This window comes from Peromyscus leucopus, chromosome 22, assembly GCF_004664715.2.
Source record: "Peromyscus leucopus breed LL Stock chromosome 22, UCI_PerLeu_2.1, whole genome shotgun sequence".
NCBI lineage: Eukaryota > Metazoa > Chordata > Mammalia > Rodentia > Cricetidae > Peromyscus > Peromyscus leucopus.
In genome coordinates, this window is record NC_051081.1 from 47,538,501 (window position 1) to 47,565,106 (window position 26,606).

The following is a 26,606-nucleotide window of genomic DNA, read 5'->3' on the forward strand; positions in this document are numbered from 1 at the left end:
GACTGGAAGAAAACTGAGCAACTCCAGTCCCCTGGCACCAACGACACATTGACAAGCAGCAATGTAGTGACTGTGTCCTGCCACTGTTGTCAGACTGGGCTGCTGCTGGCCAGGTGCTAAGGACACAGGGGTGATGTCTTCCAATGGCAGACACTCTGAAGTCAGGAAAACGGCTCCATTGGCTTGAAAGTCTCTGATTCCGCCATGTCCTCCCGTACATCATCAATGGATCTCTGGGACAACGTTGAGGTGCTCTGCAACAGGATGACATTCATGGTGGCAATGCAAATAAGGGTTTCGGTACTTGACACAGGATGGCCCCCCTACTCCTCCCACCCACCCCCACCCGACCCCCCACTCCCCGCCGATTGCTGCTGTGGTTTCTCTTCTAGTCTCACCTAAATCTTTTTTCCAGGTGCCTCTCCTCCCAGAATACCTTCCGAAAGACCTGAATAGGTGGGGTCCCAGCATAGACAGTGGATATCCATGAACCCCACGTGTGACGTCACACACACACACACACACACACACACACACACACACACACGTCTTTGTACTCACTCGGTCCGTTGGCTCCGTGATGCACTGAAAAGACAGAGGTGTTTATGGGATTTCCTGCGTTAGGGGGCCAGCCCCTCTCGGCTGTCCTTCTGTTCTGAACAAGGTAGTCAATAGATGATTGTCTGGAAGCCTCATCTAGCCCTGGAAATCCACGGGTCTCAGAGACAAGGGTAGTGGAGATATCAGTTGCTGGAGACTGGGTCTTCTTGGATATTTCAAACTGAGCTGGGCTCGGTGTGGCTTTCCCCCAGACAATCCGCATGGAGAAGGGGTTGAGCAGCAGAGTAACCCAGATAACTCTGGGGTGATTGTTGCACTCCCTGAGAACTCCTGGGCTCTGACATCACAGCCGGTGAAAAGGCATGAGACCAAACAGCTGCATGGCACAGACGTCACCTCTGACATCCACGAGTTGTTTCCGTTTTGACACAGGGAACTTACTTGCCTTTCTGAGGAAACACACAGCTGTAAATGGAGCATGATTTATCCTCCTAGGAGCGATAGGGTGGGTGATCCTGAGCTGTTACATCTAGCTGAGCTAGCACGTGTCCCAATTCAATGACATAGTTAGCTCTGATGAATCCTGGTTTGACAGGAAAGAGTGTGTATGTAAGAAAAGAATAGAAGTCTTGCTTGGTGTGTGATGGCCACAGACACATTGGCAGAAAGAAAAATCATCTCCTAGACCCCAGGCTTTTAGTTAAATACGCACAATTTTATTGATTGAAGAGATTAGGACAAAAACATTAAACCAAATACAGGACAAAGCACCAGAGGCCATTGGTCCCCACCATGCATGTTACCGATCTTTCCTCCCACCCAGTGCTTGGAAAACAGGGAGAGGGAAGATACAAGGTCCTTCTTGCCGCAGCACCGTCTTCCGAATGTAAAAACCCCCTCTCTCTCTGTATCTTCCATTATCAAAATAGAATCAAGGGCAGATCCATGGCAGCTTTGTCTCCCGATTATGAACGGGGAAGCCAACCTGCTGGGGACAGGGGCTCCTGTGGAGCAGGCGTGAAGCATCCAAGAGTCCGCACACACATGCCACATACTAGAGTGAAGCACAGATTCAAGTAACATTTACACACTAGAGTCCACGTGTTACCCTACCCGAAAACAGGACCATTTCACAAAACATATGCAGGCAGTCAAACCCAAACGACTGAGGTACTGGGAACACAAATATTTATGCCAAAAGAGTTCTGTATCATACAGCAATAGAAAAGCCAGAATACAAAAGGAAAACATTTCGCCACTCGAAATCAAATGAGGCTACCTAGAAAGAGCCAAATGGAAGGTTATTCCAGGGACAGAAATACTCAAACAGGGGAACGAAATTATAAATGTTAACTACAGCATGTAACATGTCATCCCGTCGACCCGTAATTGAAGTACTGGCTTTAATACATCACAATGTGACATTTTCCTTAATAAATACAAGAGTTCTTGAAAATACAAAGGTGCGTATTGGGACAGAGAGCTGTTTTGTATTTATATCATCCCTTCTGTTCAAACCAGAGGGCTTTTTTCTAAGCCCAAAGGATCATTCTTAGCAGAGAAAAGGAAATAGCTGCCCTATATTTTATACACATGGGACAACCTGTCTCGTTTTTCTAGTTTCCCATAAAGCGAAAAACAAAACCTTGAGCTCAGCATCATCGATGAGATCTGACTCCAGGAGCGCCCCCTGCCCTCTGGAAACCCTCACTCTCTTCAGAGCAGAAAGCTGCGTCTTTCGTTTTGTTCTGGGTTTTGTTCTTCGAAAGAACAAAACCCAAAAAGGAGTTGGATTTCTCTCTTTGCCTTTCTTCTTCCCCTGGACTGTGATAGGACATCTGGAAGTGTGACGGCTAATGGTTTCCGGCTACACAAACCGGCTGATGCCAAACAGATTGGCCCTCCCCCTGCCCCTTCAGGGAGCCAAGCATTAACATGCCACTTCCTAGCCAGAATAGGAAAATCATTTCTTTAGAAGAAATGAGTTGAGCGGTGTGAATGAGAGGCGACAACTGGAACTTTCATTTTTCTTTTAGTTTAGCACCCAGGTTTCAGGTCAGTCTGTGTGCACCGAATTATTATTATTATTATTTTAAGTGAATCCCATTAATTAATACATAGGTGGTTGGCCTGTTTTTTTTTTTAAAAAAAAAAAAAAGAAAGAAAGAAAGAAAGAAATCTTCGATCAATTGTCCCTTCCCTGAATCATAACAAGGAGTTAAATGCTAACAGTGCAATGCCAAAGTATTTGTTTGAGGCAGAAGAGTTTCCGTTCTATCCGAGATCTGCAGCTCTTTCTGAACAAAATGAAAAGTAGGGTCGATGAAGTAGCCCAACTGGCAAGGGGGACTCTCAGGCTACCCCAGGGAAGAGAAGCTTAGGGGAGGGGCTCCCGACCATCTAAACCCAACCCCCATCCCGCACGTCTTGTTCCCATGCTAAGAGTTCGGTCAGCTCCTGGAAGGTATTCCTCCTCTGAACCCAGAAATGTGTAAATACGAGTGTCCGTCTTGCTTCCCAGCCAGGCCCCCTGCGTCCCAGAACTCCTTTCCGGGGCCCTCTCTTGCTCCTGGTACCTGCTAAGTGTCCGTGGGCCTTAAGCTCAGTTAAAGAAAGGGTCCAAGTTCTCCTCCATGTTGACATCTGGCACCAGCTGGTCAGACGCCTCTTTAGCACCAAATCCCGAATTCGAGACGCTAAAATCTGTGGAAAACCAAGGATGGTCCAGAATCTCCTGCGAGGTCAGCCGCTCGGAGGGCTCCCGTCGCAGGATGCTTCGGATGAGGCACTTGGCCTTGGGCGACAGAGTTTCTGGAATGTTGAACTGGCCTCTGCGGATCTTACTGAAGAGGGAGCTGGGCTCAATGTCATGAAAAGGGTAACGCCCCACCAACATGGTGTACAGCATCACCCCCAGGCTCCACACGTCCGCGGCCTTGCCCGAATAACTGCCCGTGGTGTTCAAGATCTCTGGGCTGACGTACGCTGGGCATCCATGCTTGTCAGAGAGGGAATCGTCATCACCCCGGAGAATGTAAGCATCTTCCAGACTCTCCAGCTTGACCCGAGTCCTGCAGTAAAGAGAGAAGGACAGGAGCTCCTCAGGATGAGGGAAGACACATCTATTCATCTGTATATGAGGGCTGCCACTGTCCATCCATCCATCCATCCATCCATCCATCCATCCATCCATCCATCCAACCAGCTAGATGTGACGCACAAGGTAGGATACTGAGGCTGGAGCTTTGAGCAATTTTCTTGAAGCTAAATGAGCTGGGAAAGGGACAAGGATGCCTCAGTTTACCTTTTTGCTCTTTAGTCGCACCCAATGCTTCTCTTCAGGACATAGGCAACAAGCCAGAACCATTTCAGTATAAGCGGTCTCCACCACTCACTCCCTCTAAGCCCGGCATCCAAATATCAAGTTCATCTTCATTTCTAGATTTTTCACCTGACCTGCTTGTCACATTTCCAAAGCCTGGGGTCCTTGACCTGGCACCCAGCACTAATTAGAGGTGTGTGATTCACATGTGACCGTGTGCCCAGGAAGATGGGTGTGATAACTGCAGCATGACCTAAGAGTGTTCTCAAACTAGTCATCCCGTCTTCCCCAGTCCACCCAGCTCTTCAAGAACTCTTGACCTTACGCATACGAATGTCTGAGTCCTAGATGTGCTGGAGGAGGTGGAGAGACGCTGCAGGTGAACTTGTGAGGCGCTAACGCCTAGTTTGCATCATCAGCATGACAAGGAGCCATGGTGTCATCATTGGGTATAAAACACAGACACAGTAAACAAACAAACAAACAAACAAACAACAACAACAACAAAAAAAGAGGAAATAAGATGATGTCTTCCATCAGTCATGTTAAAAGAAATGAGATCGGAGTGCAAAACTCAGTGCAGCCAAGCAAGGTGGTACACGTCTGTAATCACAACACTTGGAAGGCAGAGGTAATGAGGATCAGGAGTTCAAGGTCAACCTGCGATACACAGCAAGTTGGAGGTCAGCCTGATCTGCGGGTGGTTCTCACTCACCACACTCTTGGAGTCCTGCTGAGACAGGGGCTTGGGAAAGTTGGAGCTGGAGTTGGGATTCACATCGTGTGTGTGTGTGTGTGTGTGTGTGTGTGTGTGTGTGTGTGTGTGTCCCCACATCTCCAAGTGCATGCATCTAGGCCTCAACCCTGCTTGAGTGGACAAGCCAGAGAACTCAAGTGAGCAAGCAAAAGTGTTCAGGCAGACTGCAGTGGAGTCACCTTGGTCCTCAGTCATAGCCTGTGACCCATGACCATCTTCCTTCCATCTTCCCCTCTTCCTCCTCCTGGTGTCTGTAGGTCTGAAAACCCACTGACAGAAGCTACTTAAGGAGAGCTGCTAGGAGCTCTCTATAGTAGAGAGGGTGAGGAAAGATGGGTCGCTTCTGGGGTCTCCTGTGAACAGGTCAGGAAGTCCAAAAATCAAACAGTGATTGCTTTCCTGGACAGTGTGGTCTTTAGGAGTGATGATCCCAGGCCAGGTTCCATCTCTTCCCAGCTTTGTAAGCCGGGTCACTTAATCCTCCTTCTCCTCAGCTTTGAAGAGGAGCCTTGGAGAAGGCAGTGGGTGTCTTTGTTTGGTTTTTGATTTTATCTTTTAATTTTAACGTAGTAACTTTTACATTAAGTATAATTCAGCATAACCATTTTTTTTTTTTTTCCTGAGACAAATTTTTCTGTGTAAGCAGCTCTGGCCGTGCTGGAACTCGCTCTGTAGACCAGGCTGGTCTTGAACTCACAGAGATCCACCTGCCACTGCCTCCTGAGTTCTGGGATTAAAGATGTGTGCCACCACTGCCTGGCAATCATAACCATTTTTTGAGTGTTCATTTAGTTCACTCCCGTGACGCCCACTAATCAGCATGCATCCATCTGCACAAGGCTGCCTCGGTGTCCGCGCCAGGTCTAGCGTTCCCTAATGCACAGCAACACATATTCTCCTTCGCCATGTGCTCAGCTGTCTTCTAGAACAACCCCGGCCACAGGCATGTTTTTGAATGCTCCTGGAACTAACGGCCTATAAAACTAAGAAGGCTCTAGCTGTGTTAATCTGGAATTGAACTGATTAAAAACCAATCGTTCTTTCTCAGGCTTATTTCTCCTAATAGGAGGTGGCAGGTGGCAGTGACCCACTCACCAGCCTCACCAGATGTTCCAAGATGCCCGGAGAGGAGCTTCTGAGCCCAGGAGGCGGGCATCATGAGCCTCAGACTCAAGGGTTTCTTCCACTCTGCTTCATCCTTAAAGCTCTTGCCTAGTGGGGGACCAAACTGACCGCCCCCACTTCCCCAGCTTCCTTGGCTGGGCGGAAGAGTTGCTGTTTTTCACTATGAACTGCAGCTTTGGAAGTAATCTCTCTGTGTGAATGGCTGCCAGTTCAGGAGGCAGTGTTTAAGTCCTGGAGACAGAGGGTTCAGGCTGGGGCAAGATTGTCATCACAAAGCCCTCTAAGGAGTGTCTCGGGTCATCCACATGGAACCTTGTCTTGACTGCTGATTCCATGCCTGTGAACCTATCTATCCTCTAAGCACAGTCTGTCTGTGGCCCACACTCTTCTCCGTGCCTCCAAGGCAGTGTCTGGCTCAGTCCTGCTGAGGACCTCTGTCCATAATGTCTCCTGCTTAGAATGTTCTCCCCCTGTGGGTGGGTCTCTGCTTACATGAGTGACATGAAGGACCCCACGCAAAGCAGCCAGCCCCAGGTCTCCCATCAGCCTTGTCGATGATGCTCACTTCTGTCTGTATGGTTTGCTATTCAGAATCCATAAATCACTCAGTGGTTATCCTGGAGGACCCCTGGCTTCCTCACCTCCTGGAGCTTGAACAAGTATAGCAGGGTCACTTTTAACACAATAAGACCTACTGTGTGCTGCTGCTGTGGCTTACACTCCCCGGCCCACTGCTGCTGCCAAGTGGCTTACAGGAATGACTCAAACAGGTGTAACTCTGGAAGTTTCAGCCCTGTTGCAAAGGAACAGTGGCCCCCATTCTCCTATCTCGCTGGAGTTATGCAGAAATCAGGAGAAGCGCATGAACCAGGCACGTGTTAGGAGAAGGGGAGGTGAGCAGGATGTCAGGGAATGGACCCTTGGCTCCGCCTTGTCACGAGGCAGCCTCTCATCTCTGCACTTTAAGCTAAGTCAAATCTCCAGACCTGTAGTCTGGTCCCTGCTTGCCTCTTGCACATCGCAACTGTACATTCTGATTCTTTTACTCCTGTCCCCACATTCACAGCATCCTGACCCCTCCTCTCCCTGGAGCCCCCATAATGAGGGCTTTAGATGGTGGCCAGGGCCACCACCTTGTCTCTCTCCCCCATCTCAAGACTGCTTAATGAAGGCATCTGCTTAATGAATCAGGATAAAAATTACTAAAACCACTTGCCTGGTGCTGAAGCTGGGCTGCTCTTGGCCAGTCTACAGGAGGCTTCACCTTCCTTCCTATTAGGAAAGTGGTTCTCAACCTGTGGGCCATGACCCCTTTGGCAAACCTCCATCTTCGAAAATATTTACGTTATGATTCATCACCGTAGCAAAACGGAAGTCATGACGTAGCAATGTAATTATTTTATGGTTGGGGGTCACCACAGCATGAGGAACAGCATGTAAACTATTGCTTTAGGGGCTAAGGCCACTTTAGGCAAGGTCTGGGAAGCAGCTGGGTTTCCCTGGCTCACCAGGTTCCCCATGTGCTGAAGTCAATGAGCTGTCCCAGGAACCAGGACAACCCAGACACAGTAACCAAGCACAAGCTGAAGTCAGCTTCAAGCTCAAGTTCACTCTTTAAAAATCACTAAAAAAAATAAAAAAAAAAAAATAAATAAAAATCACTAAGAACCAGTGTCAGATGTCATCTACATGCCTGATGCAAGCCAGGTGTTTATGTACCTGTGTCCTTACATGGTGGCATAAGCTACTATGTTGGATATACGATTCTTTTCTCTGTGAATCAGGAGCCCTAGGCCCAGGGCACAAGTCACAGCCAGTACACCTGGCTAGGCTGAAGGCGGCTGGTTGCTCACTGTTTCCACAGGGCAGATTCAGCCACCGACGCTCAGGACCACTCCAGAGTAAGGGAGGCTCCATGCAGGTGGGCAGAGCCAGGGTTTATTTCCTTCCATAGCCTCAGCGTCCACAGCAGGACAGGGAAGAGAGGACCAGCAGCCTGAAGACAGGATGGAGAAGAAATGCAGTCCCCCAAGGCACTTCCTAACCTTGCTCCTCCCCGGAACATCCTCGGCTTGTTTATATCACTCCTAACAAGGGTCGAGGCAAGCGGTCTGGATTCTATCTTTAAACACTGATCTTCCAGGATGTTCTCCGTGCGGTGGGGCAGAGGGAAATGAGGCAGGAGCTAGGGCTTCAGCCTGAGGTCCTCTTGTGCAACCGCTGGAGCTACCCAGGCGCTCCACGCCTGACCCTCTCCTCTCGGAAGTGGAGCTATGGCTGCTTCTTCTCCCAGGACTGTGCATGGGGAAGCCATGTTTGCAGCAGAGATGGAAGCGGACATGAATGAACAAGCTTCTTCTGAAGTCTCCTCAACAGTCTGGGGGGTGGGGGGGGGGGATGATAAATTTCCCTGGCAGAGTCGATTTCCATAGAAACCAACAAGAGCATCTTGTGGGCCCAGTGATTCCAATAGCCCACTAATCATTCAGGCATTTGGAAGACGTTCCGGAGCATTTACTACTCCGCCTGAACTCCTAAACTAGGCACCAGGGATATGTCCATGACAAGGAAGGCAACAACCATTCGCTCTGATTTGCTGAGGATTGAGTGAAGTAATGCACCAGAGAGCTCGGCATGGCAGAACTGCCCATCACATGGTGGCAGCCATATGGATCCTATGGTTAACCTGAGACTCCCACCCTCAGCGGCAGAACCTAGTGTCTCAGGCAGGGGAGCAAGTATACATGCAAGCCTGGGCCGGGTGGGCCTAACGGAGATGCTGTGCCCACGCCCTTCACTGGGACCTCTGCACTGGTACATCCCTTGCTGGAGATGCTCTTGCCTGGCATGTGCCCAGTTCAGCCCTGACCCTCCGGTCCTCGGGATGTGTGCACTGTGGGGGTGGAGGAGGTAGAGAGGGTTTATGAAGAAGATGGATTTCTGAAAGGGACAGTGGGGATTGACTGCACCGGACCAGAGAAGCTGGATCTCCCTGTGCCTGCTTCAGTCTGTCTCTGTCTCTGGCATAGGAAGGCAATTGCTTCTGACCTGACGGATGAACAAGGATCACAAGAGGGCAGTCTGTGTACTCAATGACGGCCAGCCTAGTACCAGGCCTGTATCACCATAGCCCAGTGCCAGCTGAGGATGCCAGGACCAGCAGAATGTGATGCCTCTCCCAGCATCTGTGGAGCATCAGGAGTCCCCCTCAAATTTCAGGTCCCCCTCACCCCTCCCTAGCACAGGCCCCAAAGCTCCTACAACTACCAGGTCCAGCTGGCAATGTAACCTCGGGCTCTTTCAATTGTTTCTCTCCCAGGAGACATGAACACATAACTACAGGCTACAAATGAGGGCTCTTCTGGCTTCTATATTCCTGAAGACTCTGCAGCTGTCAGCCTGCGTGACACTTCCTAGAGGACACCCTAACAATCAAAATGTGATGATAGGAAAAGCAGCGGTAACCGTGCCCCACAGGCTAGAATAACCATTGTTCGGCCTGCCCTCTTACGTCTCATACCTAAAACGAAAGACAGGGATTAGGCTACGCATAGTTTCTGACAAACAAGGAAACTGAGGAACAGAAAGTTAAATACCCTAAGGCACACACAAGCTAACAGGGAAAAAAGTTGACTCTGAATGGAGGTCAGGAAGCTTCGAGTGTCACTGTCCTCCCCAAATACACCTTGGCACCGGGATCACAGAACAAAGGTGCTGAAGAGCTATTCAAAGGCATCCTGTTGAGTAGGTGGAGACTTTATTCAGTACCAGACTTACTAACATACAAACCCATCACATGGGAAACTAATAGCTGTACATAGTTCATGATGTAGACAGAGGTGGATGGGCCCACATACTCATTGAGGTACTAAAGGCCAAGGAGACTTGTCCAAGGGCCCCTGGCAAGTAAGAGCAGAGTTGAGATTCGAACTTGGGTTTTTATTTTTTTTATTTATTTATTTTTTTTATTGTCAATCCTCTAATACAGTGGCCCATCTAAAACAGGAAACAACAAAACAACAAAAACAGTCCCAACCACAAGCCATGCTTTGCTTTGAGACCTTCAAGCCTCACCCTGAGCTCCTGGCAGGAAAAAGTGAGGTCAGGGTGGGGCTCAGTCAGTTCAGCAAAGTGGGCCAGACTGACGGGGACAGGAAATCCAGGGACAGGAGAGCATTCCTAGCTGCAGAAGAAGCCAGAGAAGGTTCTCAGTCTCTGGGTCCAGGCAGACTAAGGGCCAGGAGAAAAGGTCAGCTGCAGTGAGGCTGGCCTTGCTCTGTTCCTCAAAGTGTGCCCTCCGTAATCCGGTGGTCTACTGTGCAAGAAAAAGGCCCACCCACTACAGTGAGCAGCAGCAGGAGGAGCCTGGGAAAGAGTCATTCAGCACTTAGAGGTAGCATGCATGGCTCGGGTTCTGCAGCCCCACCAGACCTGGGCAGGCTGCTACACAGCACCAAACAATCCTTCACTTAATCTTGTTTCATGTACCTACAGAATTCCCCAGCAACCAACTGCAAGCCAGTTTTGCTCCCGGGCAGGATCAGTGGCACTGTCCATCTCCCATCCAGAGCAGCTCGTAAGTGAGCAGGGCGGCAGCTGGTAGCTAGTCAAGAAAAAACCCTCCGTGGTGCACGACAGATGTGGTGCTCGGGGAGGCGGGGTACCAGGGAAGCGAAGCCACCGGTGTCTTGCAGCACCACACAACCTGGGCATTGGTTGTTTGCACCAATATCGGATGCACAAGACAATTGGAGAGACCCTGACAGCTGAGAAAGGTAAAGGACCTGTCAGGACATAGCTGGGATGAGAAAGCCACCCGAGGAACACACCCACTGCCACTCAGCCTGCAGCAATGTGGGCACACCTCTGACTCACCGGGGCTACTGGACCCACAGGGGAAGCCGTTCCACCTGGAGTGCCGTTCTACCGCTCCTCCTTGGAAGATTCCACATAAGCCACAGCTTGCAGCCCTCAGGGCTTCATGACTCTGGTCACCATGGAAACAGACGGGGGAAACCCGAGCGAGAACACAAAGCCGCCGCCGCGCGCTGATGCTCTGCTCACCACTTGCTGGCTTCCCGCACTTAGAAGTAGCTCCGGAAGGATCTTTCCTACCCCGGATCAATCCATAGATGGATTCGAGTCTCGGAAAAGCTTCTCCAGGGCCTGTGCTTGTGAGATTCCCCACACTGCTCAGGCTGAATTTCTACCTAGACAGTTCCTCTCTGAGCCTTGGTGCTGGGGAGAGGCCAGTGCCATAGGGGGCACGTGACCACGCACGGGCGGGGGGGGGGGCTAGAAGAAGATGCCCCACCTGGCAGGCAGCCCAACAACCGGGGATCCTCACAGTTGGCTTTTAGCACAGACTCAGCCATCCCAGGGAAGCAGAGAGTCTGGTCCTGCTCTTGGCTTTAGTGCGGACATGTTTGGGATGTAGGAAAAAGAGCTTGCAACCCCACTGTCCCTGGTTGTCCTCCTCTACTCTGATTCCAGTGGTCTAGAAAAACCCATCAGTGGCTCTTCCTGGGCTTCAGGTCCAGGGTAAGATCAGGAGGTATATCCAAGGCGCTAGGTCCCTGTCAGTCTCAGCCTCATTACTGTTTCCCAGATGACCCCCCCCCCCCCCCCCCAGCAGCAACTTCCTCTTACAGATGGCTCTTTCCTCTCCACCCCTGCTGCTGGAATAGTGAACCTACCCATCCCACTGTCTTCCCCTTTATGGGCTTTTGTTTTGTTTTGTTTTTCCAGACAGGGTTTCTCTGTGCAGCCCTGGCTGTCCTGGAACTCACTCTATAGACCAAAGTGGCCTTGAACTCACAGAGATCCACCTGGCTCTGCCTCCCGTGTGCTGGGATTAAAGGCGTGCGCCACCACCGCCCGGCTGGGCGTTCTTATACTGATGGCTGCCCCACCAACATCTAGTACTGCAGGCGGACATAGTAAAGTACTTAATAACACATTTGCAAGATCGTGTGATTTCAGAATCTAAACCCCTCTTCCTCCGGCCCCAACGTTCTTTTCTAGGAGCCTTAAAGAACTTACAAGTTATGTTTGGAACCCAGAGGAACTTCAAGCGGATTGGATTATTCCATCAGCTAGAAAAGCCCCCATGAGTGCTGGGAAAAACACATCTGTAAAGTGCTTCTATCCACACTGCCTTCTACCCCCCATTCAACACAGACAGGGAACTTTCTTACAGTATCACTGTTTCTTGAGTGTGAGGACTATTGATAGACACATCTTTTTCAACAACTGTCCCTCACCACACACCTAAAATGCTAAGTCCCTATCTTACAGCGCTGTGAAAGAAATGGACCATACCCCACGGAACAACAGGCCCGCCTGTGGTTTTACTTAACGGGTAGTACCATCTCTAAATGTCAAAAGTCCTCAGAAAACTGAGCTTCAGGTAGACCTGTCTGTCTGCACCACCTTGCAGCAGCAACCTTCAACTTCTTTATCTGGAAACGTACAAAGTCCCTCTGCTAAATGGGTTTAAGTGTGCTCATTCAAATACAGTGGTGTGAGATGGTCCAGTGGTTAAAGGCACTCGCTGTCACGCCCGATAAGTTCACTCCCCCAAATCCACATGGTATTAGGTGACAACCAGCTCCGACACATTGTCTTCTGATTTCTATACATGTGCACTGCAGCAGCCATGTGCCTGAATGCACACACACACACACACACACACACACACACACACACGCACGCATACACGCACGCACGCACACACGCACACACACAATAAATCTAAATAAACATGGTGACTAATTAGAAGTCAGTTAATTTAAGAACAGGTGTTAGGATAGAGTCAGTCTAATCCATGTAGCTCCTATAAAAACAAGACACTGGTCTCATTGGGCCCTGTAGTCTCCAGCATCTAGAAGTATCTGGTACATAACGTACTTAACAAGCATTCCTTGAACGATTAAATGAATCTCCAAGTTTTAGAGTGATGAAGTTCAATGTCATTAGCCTAGAAGCAGTGATGACAATGGTGTCTTCAGGATCTGGCCATGCCACAGGCTCCATGCTGGGGGCTTTCCATAGAGCATCGTCCGCTCATTACAGAGAAGACATTATGCCATCATGGTGGTGCATGCCTGTAACCTCAGCACTGAGGAGACAGAGGCACAAGAATCATGGCTGGTTAGAGGCAAGCCAAGACTACATAGCAAGACAGTATCTCAAAAAAGAGGAAAGGTGGGGTTCAGGGTGCAGGAGAGATGACTGAAACGTTAAGAGCACTTAGTGTTTTTTTTTTTGTTTTTTTTTTTTTTTTTTTTTTTTTTTTTTTTTTTTTTTGCAGAGGACCTCAGTTTCCAGCACATTATTTGGGTGGCTTACAACCACTTGTAAACTCTAGAGGAACCAACACTCTCTACTGGTGTCTGTGGGTACCAAAACACACTCTCTCTCCTCTCTCTCTCTCTCTCTCTCTCTCTCTCTCTCTCTCTCTCTCTCTCACACACACACACACACACACACACACACACACAAACCAACCTTGAGAAAAATGAGAGAGAAAGCTGGGATCATAGGACTAAGTGGAGGAACCAAGTCTTTCTCACCGGCGTGCCAACTTCCTACTTTGCCAGGGCCTCAGACTCTCCGGCCAGTTGACTGACTGAGCCTAACCAGTGAGGAGCCGCAAATCCTGCCAACGTATATCCAGGAGTTAGGTTGTTTCTAGGGGAAGAGCCCTGGGAGGAATGGTCAGTTCACACAGTGATGAGCAAAGCCCTTCCTAAATGAAATTGCAGTCTGCCCACCACAAGATCTTAAATAAGCTTTCCTGAGGCGTCAATCAGTAAACCAGGACGGCAGCAATGGGTTAATTTCTCATTCAATGTGCAACTTTGAAAATAGCTTTCTTTGAAAAGGTGTCTCCATGGGGATCCATAAGTTTTCTGGGCTCCCCTTCTAGGCAACGACCTACATTCAGATGATTTCTATTTATCCCTGACTCTCTTGTCTTGTCGCTGGAATCCAATCTGAGCTGCTCCTATCCAAAAAAAGGAGATTCTCATTTATTCACCAAATAGCCATGCCGACCATATTCTGGGAGCCATGAATGAAAGGCCACGTCTGTCCCCAGAATGCTCTCCAGTCCAGCACCAGCAAGGACAAGACAACAGAGAACAGCTTAGTAAGAGGTATTTAGGTCAGGCCATGAGAACCGAGTAGGAAGGGCTGAGGAGATCATTCAGTCCGTAAAGTGTTTGCTGAGCAAGCTTGAGAATCTGAGTTCTAATCCACGTAAAAACCCGAGGTGGCCGGGTATACTTAGAATCACAGGAGTGGGTAGGTGAAGACAGGCAAATCCCAGGGACCAACTGCCAAGTCAGCCTGGCCTACTTGGTGAACCTTGGGTACCAGTGAGAGAACCTTTTCTCTCAAAGCAAGCAACCAAACCAAACCAAACCAAACAAAAACAAAAAACAAGGTGGCTAGCTCCTGGCTTCTGGCTCCTGAAAAACAGCATCCAAAGTTGACCTTTGGCCTCCACAGGCACATGCACATATATGCATATACACTCACTCCCATGCACAAGAATAAAATAGGAGATGGGCTGCCACATCGGCGAAGGGGTGTATGGAAAAAAGACACCTCGCCATCCCAGGGAGCTGGTTAGGGGTACAACGGAAAGAGAACTTTGCCCAAGGGTTGGTATGGGCACAAGAACATATAATTGGTCTATGTAAAGATGCACATTCCCTGGAGGTTCTATCTCATCAAAGCTGAGAGAGAGAGAGAGAGAGAGAGAGAGAGAGAGAGAGAGAGAGAGAGAAGTTCCCTAAAATAGAGAACCTACAACTTGCAAAATTATATATAGCTATCAGTGAAAGAAAAGCTGAGGCTGGCCTCTGGAGATCGGATGCATGCCCTGAATCTTTTATTAGGTATAGAAACCTCAGTGGAGGTGGGGGCAACTTAAAGATCTAAAGGAAGATTCGACACAGTCAGCAACACCTCTGAATGATGGCTTTCAACCTCCACCGGTGGGGAAGGAGGGAGGCTTTCCCCAACAAGGAGGTGCAAGCTGGACCTCTCACACGTGAAGCCCACCGGCATCCCCCACCCGCCTTCCCCATCCCGACAGCCACTGAGTGCCTACAGGGGGTCTCAGCGCCCCGCCTGCCGAGGCTGGCCCTCTGCAGATGATGACGACAGGCTTCCACAGCAGATGAAATGAAAGCCACCACCTTAAGAGATAAAGATCTCGGCACCAGAGCAGTAGCTCGTAAGAAGGAGGCAAGTTTCTGAGTTCACATGGGACATTTCTGTGCTGCGAGATGTAAACAGTGATCTGAGGTTAAGGGGTGGAGTCTGGGGGTGGCAAGAAGCCTTGTCCCAGGAGAAGAAGCCAGCTGGACAACACGGAGGAAGGCCACTGTGGAACAGTGTCCCACCACTTTGCTTAGCAGCCTGAGGATGCTCAGATATAAAGGAGTAGGGGAGAGCAGACATGGAAGAAGCCAAGGCCAACATTAGTCCCCTTCTTTCTACGAGGAAGATCTTCCTAGTTCTATTTTATAGTCAAGGCCATCTGGACATACAGGTTCTGCCAAGGCTAGATTTCCTAATAAGTGCAAGAGCAGGGGCTGGAACCCAGACAGCCATTCAGGCTTACTTCTTCCAATATGCTAAGCAAGGAAGTAACCCAATATAACACAGGTAAATGGAGGCCAAGAGGTACCGGGGATCCCCTGTGGCAATGTGGGTAAATGTTCTTCCTTCTATCAGATTGGGGGAAGCCATGAAGGGTTCTGCAGGATTGAGGGGTGCCCCAGGCAAGGTTCAATGAAGGCTGGGGATTCACGTCTTCAAAATGAGGCTCCGTGATGGTGGGTCCTCAGAGTGAAAACTGAAGAGGAGCTCTGCATTGCAGAAACACACCCCTTCTCCCAGTCTGGGGGGAAATCAACCTTACACAAGAAGGAACTACTCTCCTTAGCAGACAAGGCTTCATCCTTCATCGTTCACCAACCCACCAAGTCTTCTGGACTGTTCATGCACAGCGACACTTTTTTTTTTCTTTCAATGATTTCAAGTACAGCTGTCACATACTGAGTGTCTTCGCTGCACTTGAACCCCAGCATCATCTCACTGAATGCTAACCACCTTCCAGGGAAGCGACGCTTAGGTCCGTCCTCTGGAGGAGGCTGCCACTTATAAACATGAAGAGGCAGTCAAGACCAGGACCTGATTCTAGAACTTAGACCAAAGCCAAAGGGAACCAGATGAAGCTGAGCTGTCGACGACCCAACAAAGCGGCAGCAGGTACACTGGCCTTGGGTCTGCATGTGACCTTGGGTGTCACCGAAAGAACACTGTGATTTGTGAAGCCCTGTCACCTCCACTAAAGAATCTTCACAGATGGCTCTGGGTTCAGGCAAAGGTAGTCTTCAGCCCAAAGCCCACACAGAAGTCAGCTCTTGTTCTACAAGAGTGGATCTCAGTCACTTCTGCCACAGGATGCTTTACCTTCTACTATTCTTGGGGTCAGAGAAGACTGAGTCGGATGTGGTGCCCATGCCTACGTACTTGGGTGGCTCAAGCCGAAGGATACTGAATTCTAAAGCAGCATGGCTATATCGTAAAACTGTCTCAGAGGGAGAGTGGGTGGGAGAGAGGGGAGACTGCTGTTGGACAAAGTCAATGATGAAGTCCTTCCCAGTTCTTTCAAGGCTGTTTCCATAGGGCCAGGGAAGAAAGGGTTAGAAATCAAAGGCTGCCTCTGGGTCACGGTCTAGTGTTCTGTAACGTGAGGATAGCTACACTTCTTTGACTCACTTCACGAACCTTTACTTGCTGTGGGTGTGATCCTGGCATGTGCCACCCTGACACTCACTGATGCCTGACCAGGTCTCTGAAAGAAAGCTGCATCATGCAGAGCCCCTGGGAGACGGCAAGGGCATTGGAGGGCTCTGTGCTCTGGCAGATGAATGGAGTTCTTGACGGCGGAGCTGGCTTCCTAGAGACTCCTATCCACCTTCTGCTCTTTCTTGGTGTTAACGCTGAGACCTCAACAGTCCCGCTTTTATAGACACTGGCTACAACAATGCACATGGGCTGGGATATAGCTCAATGGTGGGGTGCTTGCCATAGTGTACAAAGAGTTTGTTCTGCGGTTACACACACACACACACACACACACACACACACACACACTAATCCTTCCCTCTCCATCTTTACAAAGAATTAAGTAAGCTGACCTACAACCGTATAGCAAGAGGTCAATCATACACTGCGTCTTACTTTTGTAGCTAAACGGACAGTAAAGAGGATATCTTTGGCCAATCCATATTCATCTTCCAAATGAGAACACCCAAAGAGGCAGAACTATGTAGGCTAAAACTGAAGAAGAGCCAGGCCGTGGTGGTGGTGCACACATTTAATCCCAGCACTCAAGAGGCAGAGCTAGGTGGATCTCTGTGAGTTCCAGGCCAGCCTGGGCTACAGAGTGAGTTCCAGGGCAGGCACCAAAACTACACAGAGAAACCCTGTCTCAGAAAAAAAAAAACTGAAGAAGAATGAAGAGCCACCATGGAAAAGCCATGGCAACATGAGGAGGATAAACATGAGGTAGAGGGAGGGCACCCCAAGGTCATAAAGATGATTAATGATTATTGTTAATAATAAAGGACCAATCACTGTGTTGGAGTATCTGAGCTAAAGAAGGGAAAAGGTAAGAATTGCCCACATTCTAGTCTTAGGGGAGCCTGTGTCTTCACTTCCTTAAAAACAAAAGAGAAAAGAAAAGGTGAAGCCATTTCAATAAAAGACCAGGACATTAGCTGGCAGAGTTGCGAGTACCCACCCAGCCCACGTGTAAACATATGCAAAGGAGAAGCAACCTTTACGGGCATAGGAAGGCCGGGAGCTTAATGCGTGTTGTATGCACAGCTGGATTATTAAACACCCATGAAATTATTCCGTTTGGGTTAAGTAACAACAGGCCCTTTTCCTTCACTAAAGCCCCAAGTGCTTGCCAGACATTAAGTCCCCAATTAGTTCAAACCATGAAGGAGAAAATAAACAAACAGGGGGAGAGAGAGAGAGAGAGAGAGAGAGAGAGAGAGAGAGAGAGAGAGAGGAGAGAGAAGAAGGAGGAGAGAGGAGGAGAGGAGGAGGGAGGAGGGGTGGTGAAGGGAGAGAGAGAAAAGAAGAAAGAAGGAAGGAGGGGGAGAAAAGAGAGAGAGAGAGAGAAAGAAAGAAAGAAAGAAAGAAAGAAAGAAGAAAGAAAGAAAGAAAGAAAGAAAGAAAGAAAGAAAGAAAGAAAGAAAGAAAGAAAGGAAAAGAGAGAACATAGAAATCACTAGATTTGGCACATGGAGACAAGGACAATGGATTTCTGTAAACAATGGTGTGAAAATATCACAGGGCACTGAGCTGGATGTCAAAGAAAAGAAAAAGCAGAAAGGTCTGCCCCCAAGGTCTGTGTGATCTACAGAGGGTACCAAAGAAATGTCAGCAGGGTGAGGGGGTGAAGGAAGGGGACCAGGCTGCCATCAGATGGCCTAGTTGAAAGCCTTGAGATTCCCCTGCCCTCTTCTCCAGTCCAGAACGACCAAGCTCAAGACGTGGGCCTCCACGGCCTCCGGTGCGTGGATCCTCTTAAACAAGCCTCGAAGCACAAAGAACAAGTGAATGATGATGCTCTAGAGGCATGGCCTGCCTCTCTCTAAGAAAGTTCATTCTTAAAAGGAAGTTTTACGAGCGAAGAGAAAGCTGGGCTCTGGCCAGGCTGCTTAAATGGAACCTGATGAGTTGATGGTACATCCATGAAGCCCAGACGCCTGTGTCTTAAGTACATGCTTCTTGAGATAGTCAGGCCTCCGTGGTGCACAAGCTCACACCATCCATTCCTCACCCGGCAAGCCAGTCCTTCCCATATTGCCCAGCATAGGCTTTTCTCACCTTAACTCCTTTCTTGGTTCTTCAAGACATAGTTAGAGCTGACAGTCCCCCCCCCACCTCTCTCTCTCTCTCTCTCTCTCTCTCTCTCTCTCTCTCTCTCACACACACACACACACACACACACACACACACACACACACACACACACAGGAGCAGGGACTCATCTCTAGCTATTTTACAGATCGGGTGTCTATTTCTGACATTCACTACCAAGACTCTGCGCCACACCTACTACATTCATAAGAAACAGTGATTGAAGGAGCGAAAGGACTATAAACAGGATCCTCCAGGTAGCGAGTGTTCTGACGGCATGGTTCCTTCATACACCTGCCTTTGTTGACTCTGAAACTGCCACACTGGCTTGCAGCCTCCTTGAGAATTCATCACACCAACCCCACACATTCAGCAGGTCACAGACTTACCCCGTCCCCTCGCCTCTGAACATCTCACGACAGGAGTAATGGCTCCTCGTTTGCCAAAGGCACTGGGGGACACCACAACATTCTCTCTTTGTTCTCCTTGCCTTAACCCCTCACTTGGACAACAGACAGCAAAACAAGCTCCCTGCAGATGCAAAGGGAGACACTCTATCAAAGTACAAAACACGCGCGCGCGCGCGCATGCACACACACACACACACACACACACACACACACACACACTCACGCATGCACGCATCTGGATCTGGATGGGGCTGAGCCACACTCACCTCTCTTCATCCTTGAAGATGAATTTCCGCAGCTTGAGGTCACGCAGCACCAGCCCTCCATCGTGGCAGTGGGCCACGGCCGAGGCAATCTGGTAAAACAGTCGGGCTGCCTCCTCCTCCCTCAGCTTCTTGCAAGTGCGGACAAAGGAATGCATGTCTCCATAGCTCCGCTCAAAGAACACGTAGGCTTTGGTCTCCCCGAGGAGGATTTCTGTGATTTGGTTGATGTTGCTGTGGGCAGACAGGCAGAAACAGGGGGCCAGGGACTCCTGGTAGCAGCTGATCTCAAACACCTAGGACAGAATTGACAAGACCCCGGTCAGCAGCCGCGCCTCCTACGACCCAAACCGCAGAACGCTGAAGCCTCCCACATGGCTTGTGCTTTGACAGGGCATCTACAGAGTATGAAACTTAGACCTCAAGCACACCAGTTCTGTCTGCTACAGTAGAGAGCAGAACAAATCTCTTGACTGCTCTGAACCTCCAAATCTTTGGCACAAAATGGGTAAATGAAACTTGATTCAATATTGAGGGGATTCGAGGGAAAAATGAAGGAGATAAACAAATGCTAAGTTTTACTGTTCAGACTGTGTGTGTGTGTGTCTATCTGTCTGTCTGTGTCTGTGTGTCTGTGTTTGTCTGTGTATGGAGGCCAGAGGTCAACCTCAGGTATGACTCCTCAGGAAACTACACACAGGATCTTTCACTGGTCTTGGACCCAGATAGCCCTGGAATCCTCCTGGCCCTGTCTTGGAGCATGCAACACCACACTTAGCTTTTTAAATGTGAGTGCCAGGGATCAAAGTTAGGTCCGCATGCTTGTACGACCAGTACTTGACTACTTGAGCGAGTACCTAAGCCCAAAGTGTTATTATTCTTCCCTACAGACAACATTTACAGAAGGAAAAAAAGACTAGAAGAAAAATAATTCTAGAAAAAAAAAAAAATCAAGTGACCCCTGGACAAAGACAAACATCTATTTAATTCTTTTAAATGCACCAAAAATGTACACAAATAAACAACTAATTCATTATATATCTAGACTGTCCTCAGTAGTTCTCCATGTGTGATGAATTAATTCATTTTACAGACGTGCAAACTGAGGCCAAGAAAACCAGCTTAAACTCCTGCCCCCAGCGGCAGCGTTAGGAATAGCACACAGGCCTCCTCCGTGGGGAAATCAGGCTGGCTTCCCCTTTCCCTCCACAGATCTCTAACTCAATGAATCAATTATGCAATGATTTTCTATGAATCAGAGTTAGCCTGTGAAATGCCACCTCACTGTTGCTTAAAAAAGAAAAATGCACCATCAATACCTTCTGAACAGACCTAAGGAGGAACGAACACAACAGATTAAAATTTTGAGGATAGTTAGGGGAGCTTTTCATTCATTTCAAAGCCTATACTTACTCAGCTATACCAGCACCTAGGAGCAGAGTGGGGTTTCCCTTGCTCTGGGGGCGGGGAGGCTACTTGGAAGTGGTCTGGGGTAGGTGAGGGGGCGTTTCATTTAAAAGCAGGCCTAGCAGGAACTCCAGCTTGTCTTGGTGGCAGCAGTGAGCTCCTGTCAGTGGGTCCCAGGTGAGACCCCATCCTCAGGATTTGGAGTGTGGTGGGAGAAATCCACTGTCATCTCGGGAGGGATTGACTGTCGCTCTGGCGGGGCCACCATTCATCCGACCAGGAGGGCTAAGGCACACCAAGAACCTCCCTCTTTGTAAACTCAACACCCTGACCTAGACACCACAACCTTCTGTGGGTCCCCTGCTCCCACCCAGGAAGCTCTGTCTCTCTTCTCTTTGCTGACGAGGCTCAGTCTCAAGCGCATGTGCTTAGAGTCCCTGGCCTTCTGCAGCCCAGGCAGAAATACAGGCTGCCATGCAAAAATCCAGGAGTTAAGTAACTGAGCATTAAAAAAAAAAAAACAAAACAAAAAAAAAAAAACAACAACAATAAAACCTGTGAGTCAAACAGGGGCGAGCACCTCCAGGGGGCTGGTGCTAACCGGGGCTGAGGAAGCAAAGTCAACAGTCAGGCTGTGAATGAGCCATAATGAGGTATCTCAGGAAAGTGGCCCAGCTGTTGCCACGACACCCTCGAATTTAAGAATGAATGCTTCAAACCTCCCCGGAGACCACAAATCACACCCAGATATTGTCAAAGGATGACCTCAGAGCAGTGACCTCAGAGGCCCGCTCAATTAGGAATCTGAAATGCTTGAGTCAACCTTAGCACAGACTGCAGGGCCACAGAACCGGGGAAGCATCAGCAGTTTCATTGAGGAACACACACACACACACACACACACACACACACACACACACACACAGTGGCTAATGTCAACAGGCTGCATTATGTAACAAGCTCGATTTGCTCTGAAGGGCCAGGCTGTGGGTTCTGTCGCCAGGGCCTACAGTTCTAATTATTTATAATACACTTCCTGTTTCCAGTTGCCTTTAAAAAAATAACAACAATAATAAAACAAAACAACCTTTTGCTCAGCACGGTTTGCCTGCAATCCACAGTACAGCTGAAAAGCTGAATGGACAGAGAATTAAATGAAAATACCACACAAATTCATGGTAGCTCTCCAGTGTGGCCATACCCTTGGCAGGAGAGTTGAAAAACTGCAAAATGGTGGACAGAAAAGGAAAAACTAAAAGATTTGCTTACGTTTTCCTAAACGGGAAGGAGCCAAACTTTTATTAGTGGCTATAACAGGCATTTATAGGCTGGACTGGTATTTAAACCATCATCCTCAAGTGCAAAAATATCAAGCCATGAGCCTGGATGCCAGGTCCTTTGAAATGTTTAATTGGGAGCCTTAGTTATATAATGTGACAGTTCAGATAAGGCCCTAGGATCAGGCCACATTCATCATGTCTGGGGGAAAAAAATGCCCATTCTGCCAGGATAGTAATTATGTCATTCTGCACAGTAGCTACAGGGATTTTGTGAAAACAGCTAAACAATCAATCCTTAAAGATCCGCCCCTCCTTTGGCTAACTAAAGTAGGCACGTGGAGACAATAACCAGGCTGAGGAATTTTGCTGATGTCCCTGGAAGTTCTCCCCTGCATCCCCCTCCCACAAAAGAATGTCCGACAGAACCCTCTGCAGCGTCTTTCCCAGTAAACACAACCTTCCTGTTTCATCTGCTCTGGCCCTTTTTCCTGCAAGAACACCTAGCTAAGGAACAGGAACCCCATGCTAAGACATCAAAAGGAGGTGGCTAAAAAAAAAAAAAAAAAAAAAAGCTCCACAGTGTGTCGATTGGGGGCGGTTAATAGCATCACCCTCACAAAAGTCTCCTGGAGAGTCTGGCCCACAGCGAGGCTTGTGGAAGTCACCCACGTCACCCCGGGTAAGAAGGCAGGAGAACAGAAGCTGCCGGGCTGTGAAGGGGTGACCCCTGTCAAGCAGAACAATGATACTGCACTTAAATCCACTTGCAGCCACGCTGTAATTGGTGAGGGGCTGATTCCATCTCTGCAATAACTAAACCAGCAGATTAAGTACAGTTCGGGGCCAGGGAGCGGGTCTACAAATGACACTCTGAGGCTTACAGTGAAATATGTCTTGAAGGATCTGAAATGAGAAAGAACAGAGGCCAGAGACGAGCCTGGTTTTAAACAAAGAAATAATAGCAAGATGCGCCTGCAGAAATTGGCAGCAGACTCTCTTTACTTTAAAAAAAAAAAAAATCATCTCTCTAGCCTTTGGGAGGAAAAAAAATAGTAAAATGCTGTACTGGAGTTGAGCGGAAGGAGGGGGAACGCTTACTGCCATGATGGAGCATATTTCATAGGAGGATGACAGCTCGGTGGGATTCATTCATTTCGAAGGATGACTGTCCTATTGTGCAGTGTGCAGGGCTCCCTGCATCAGGCTCCGAGTTGCCTACTGATGTCAGTGCTTTAGCTGGGCATCGTTGGCTCTTGATCACAGTAACTTGGAGAAGATCCAAGATCCCCCCCCCCAACGCTTAGTACATGCAAAAAGCAATATTTAAAGAGTCTTTGGTTTCCTCTAAGTTCAGAAATAATCTCAAAACTGCCTGGAGATCTTCACCCACCCGGGTTTTTTTTTTTTTTTTTTTTCCCCAAGGAAGGAAGCGCTCCAATTCAGCACGAAGTAGGGCGATTTCACAAAGCAGCCAGTGATTAATGAGGAAAAGTGCAATACGGAATTTGTAGCACAGATGTGCACAGTACCCATTTCAAAGGCAGCGCGGAACCCCACTTCCCCCTCAAGAAATAAATAAATAAAAACGACAGGGGGAAAAAAAAAGCCCTAAATTTTAGCGGTAATGTATTCTTGGTCTACATCCAATTCTCGGTAGCACTGCTCTCCACTGCTGTAGGAAACCGACTGTAGTCAAATGTTTTGTTACTATTCCTCCTCGAGCCCCGTGTCTGGCACTTGGGGAGCGCACACAAAGACACACAGACACACAGAGACACAAACCGGTCACTGTTCAGGGTCAAAGACAAAAAGGAAACTCAAGTACCCTTCTTGGTATTAGCACAGGGGGGTTCCAAAGGGCAGTCTCTAAACAGGCAAAGGTGTTGTTGCGGGGGGGTGGTGGGGGGGCGGCGGGGTGTTGCTGGGGGTGCAGCAACAGGGGTGTGCAGGCAGGGAATCTGAAGATGCGAAGAAACCTAGACAAAAAGACAGACCCAAAGGATTCCTTGTCCTCCCAAAAGTGCACAAGGGGTTGATTTCCATCACAACCTTCCTTTCCAGGGTTTCGGCAGAAGAAAGGACTTTAAAACTCCTTTTCCCCCTTTAGAGCCTTGGGCTCAGCCAGAGGGGACAGTTTTTGTGTCTCTTTGAAAGGGCACCTTTGGAACAAAGGTTTAGCACCTGCAGGCTCCTAAGAACAATGGCTACAAAAGGAACCAAGTGAGCGACGTCTGAAAACCAACCGGGGATTCCCTAGTCCTTACAGGGAGGGGATGGGGCTCGACCTAGAGAGAAATCCCCGGGTAAGGGTACCCGACCCGGTGCACCGGGGCTCCACCAACCTCCTAGGGCACGCGTGTCCGTGCCCCGGCTCAGACTCGCAGCCCTCCCTCCCCGGCTTTCCCTAAAACGCCCCCGCTGCAGCCCGCCCCATTGTCTGAAACGGTCTAAAAACTTCGCAACTAGTCGAACGTGGACAGACACACAAATAAACCCATTTAACAAGGCCACGCGTAATGATCCCCCCGAACCTCCCGCCCCTGGACTCGAGGGCTCCACGACCTTCCTCCCGGTCCCGGCCCCTGCCAAAGAACCTGGGATGATTTTTTTTTTTTAAGCAAAAGCAATGCCGGACTGGTTACCTTGCACACCAGCTCCTCTCCGCTGTGCAGATGCACAGCGCGGAAAACGTGGTCTCCCTCCAGAGGCTCCAACAGTAAGTATTTCCCGATGCAAGAAACGCAATGCGACAAGTTCGGAGTCTCGGGCGGGCTCGGAGAGCCAAGGTTCGGGCTGAAACTCTGGCTGGGCTCAGCGGACCTTATAGACGACAGCTCTTCGAAATCCTGGGTTTTGTTCCGCGATCTCCCATATCTCGCTATTGTGATAGGGGTAGACCTGTGAATGTTCATGAGTGTGGGGATCGCACACGGCAAAACAAACAAACCGAAAAACCCGCTGGAGAGATGGATGAGCCGCGGCTGCAGGCGCCTGGGTGCCACCGACTTAAAAAAGGATCAAAAGGGGAGGAAGAGTTAGGAGCTAGCCCCCGGATGGGCGCCGCAGGGCAGGTCCCCGGCTGCGAGCCCCGCTCCCAGGGGGTGCTCGCTGTGCGGACAACTCGGGTCCTTTTGTTACCCCGAAGCCGCCAGCGCGGTGCAGAACCGCGCTCTCTAGTCCGTGGGTCTCCGTTCACAGCGTGGATCTGGACGAGTGAGCGTGCCTCCGGCGTGCGGAGCTGCAGCGCCGGGATCCCGAGCGATCCCCAGCTGAGGAGGATCCGCAGACCGGGCGGAGGAGCCCTGCGTGGAGTTTGTGCAGTCTTCAGGGAGCGCGCGGCGCCGGCTCGCCCTCCACGCGTTAGAAACCAAACAAAAAGGAAATAAGCACCAGTCTACCGGCTCACGCCGCGCGGCAGCCAGAATCCGCGCTGCACCCCCCCCTTTTTTTGGTGGAAAGGGTGGGGGGCGTGGAAGGGGGGTGCTAGAGAGGGCAGATACCTAAGTCTTAACTGTAGATGGCGTCTGAGGCTTTTCCAAAAAATCGCAGCGCTCTAAAAAAAAAAAAAAAAAAAAGTAGACAGGAAAAAAAGCAAAATAGCAAAGGAGCATTTAACTTGGAGCGGTCCGCGGTGCCAACAAAAGATTGCAAAAGCTGAGCAGGGAATGCGGGAGTCGGGCAGGCACAGGTACGGCGGCGACAAAGCCCAAGGCTGAGCCCCGCGCGCGGTCAGCACTGGCTCCCGCTGTCGCGGCTCGCTCACGTCCCGGATCCTCCTCCGAATGAAGCGAGAAGTGCAGGCGGTGACCTGGGCGGACCAGCGGTCTCTGTGTCCCCGGCAGGAGCTTCCGGGGGTCCTGCAGGAGCTGGCAGCAGATGCTCCCCGGACCCTGCCAACCTGCGGCGTTCCTTTCCCGTTGCACAACTGGGTCTTGAGCCTTGGAAGTATTTGCAAACCACTCTTGTCTTCCGATTCTTTGCGACCAAATTGCACGGCGGGGTTTGTTCGGGAGGAAAAAATTAAAATCGACGGCTTTTCTTCCTTTATTATTATTATTTTTTTTTCTTGCCACCCAGAAGTAGGAGAGGATGGTGTATTTAAAAATTAAAGGGGATGGCCACGGCGCCCTAGGCCAATCCCGGCGCTCAGCACGCCCGCATCCCCGGGCGAGGCGGTATTAATAGTTACTTACGTGGCCGGGGATCTCGGAGCGAGCCCGGCTGTGTGTGCGCGTGTGTGTGCGCGCGCGCCCCGCTCGCTCGCTCGCGCTCGGTCTCCCCATTCAATGTCACCGACACATTTCCTCTGAGCCCCCGCCCTCGTCGCCGGCCCCGCCCCACCCGCGCCCCGGCCCCTGTCATTGAGCCGGGCGCCCATCAATCAGCGGCGCCGCTACCAGTGCGCGCTCGACTCTCCAGCGCCCGCGGGCGGCCAGGGCAGCTGCCTTCACCCCTGCAGCGCCCGAGCCCGGGGCGCCGGCCTCGCCCCTGGAAGGCTCGGCCAGGCTCGAGGTAAACAGT

General features: G+C 49.8%; 1 protein-coding gene across 2 annotated transcripts; it reads right to left on the reverse strand.

Moving 5' to 3' along the window:
• Positions 1-1,255: 1,255 nt before the first annotated feature.
• On the reverse strand, positions 1,256-26,385 carry Trib2 (tribbles pseudokinase 2). Of its 2 annotated transcripts, none has more exons than XM_037198153.1 (3): positions 26,279-26,385; positions 19,402-19,694; positions 1,256-3,632 (listed from the first exon to the last, which is right to left on the reverse strand). In XM_037198153.1, the coding sequence occupies exons 1-3, from the start codon at positions 26,366-26,368 to the stop codon at positions 3,164-3,166; spliced, it is 852 nt and encodes a 283-aa protein (XP_037054048.1). In that variant the 5' UTR covers positions 26,369-26,385; the 3' UTR covers positions 1,256-3,163. The 2 variants fall into 2 exon arrangements, with proteins under 2 accessions (XP_037054048.1, XP_028733502.1); XM_028877669.2 differs by lacking the exon at positions 26,279-26,385 and adding an exon at positions 24,728-26,272.
• Positions 26,386-26,606: the final 221 nt, after the last annotated feature.

What these genes read in the sequence shown, in the direction of transcription:
- Trib2 (XM_028877669.2), bottom strand. Translation starts at nt 24,997, where the DNA reads ATGAACATTCACAGGTCTACCCCTATCACAATAGCGAGATATGGGAGA. An exon ending in GAGAGGAGCTGGTGTGCAAG is followed by an intron (nt 19,695 to 24,727) that starts GTAACCAGTCCG and finishes ATTCTGTCCTAG; the next exon opens with GTGTTTGAGATCAGCTGCTA. An exon ending in ATCTTCAAGGATGAAGAGAG is followed by an intron (nt 3,633 to 19,401) that starts GTGAGTGTGGCT and finishes TCTTTACTGCAG; the next exon opens with GACTCGGGTCAAGCTGGAGA.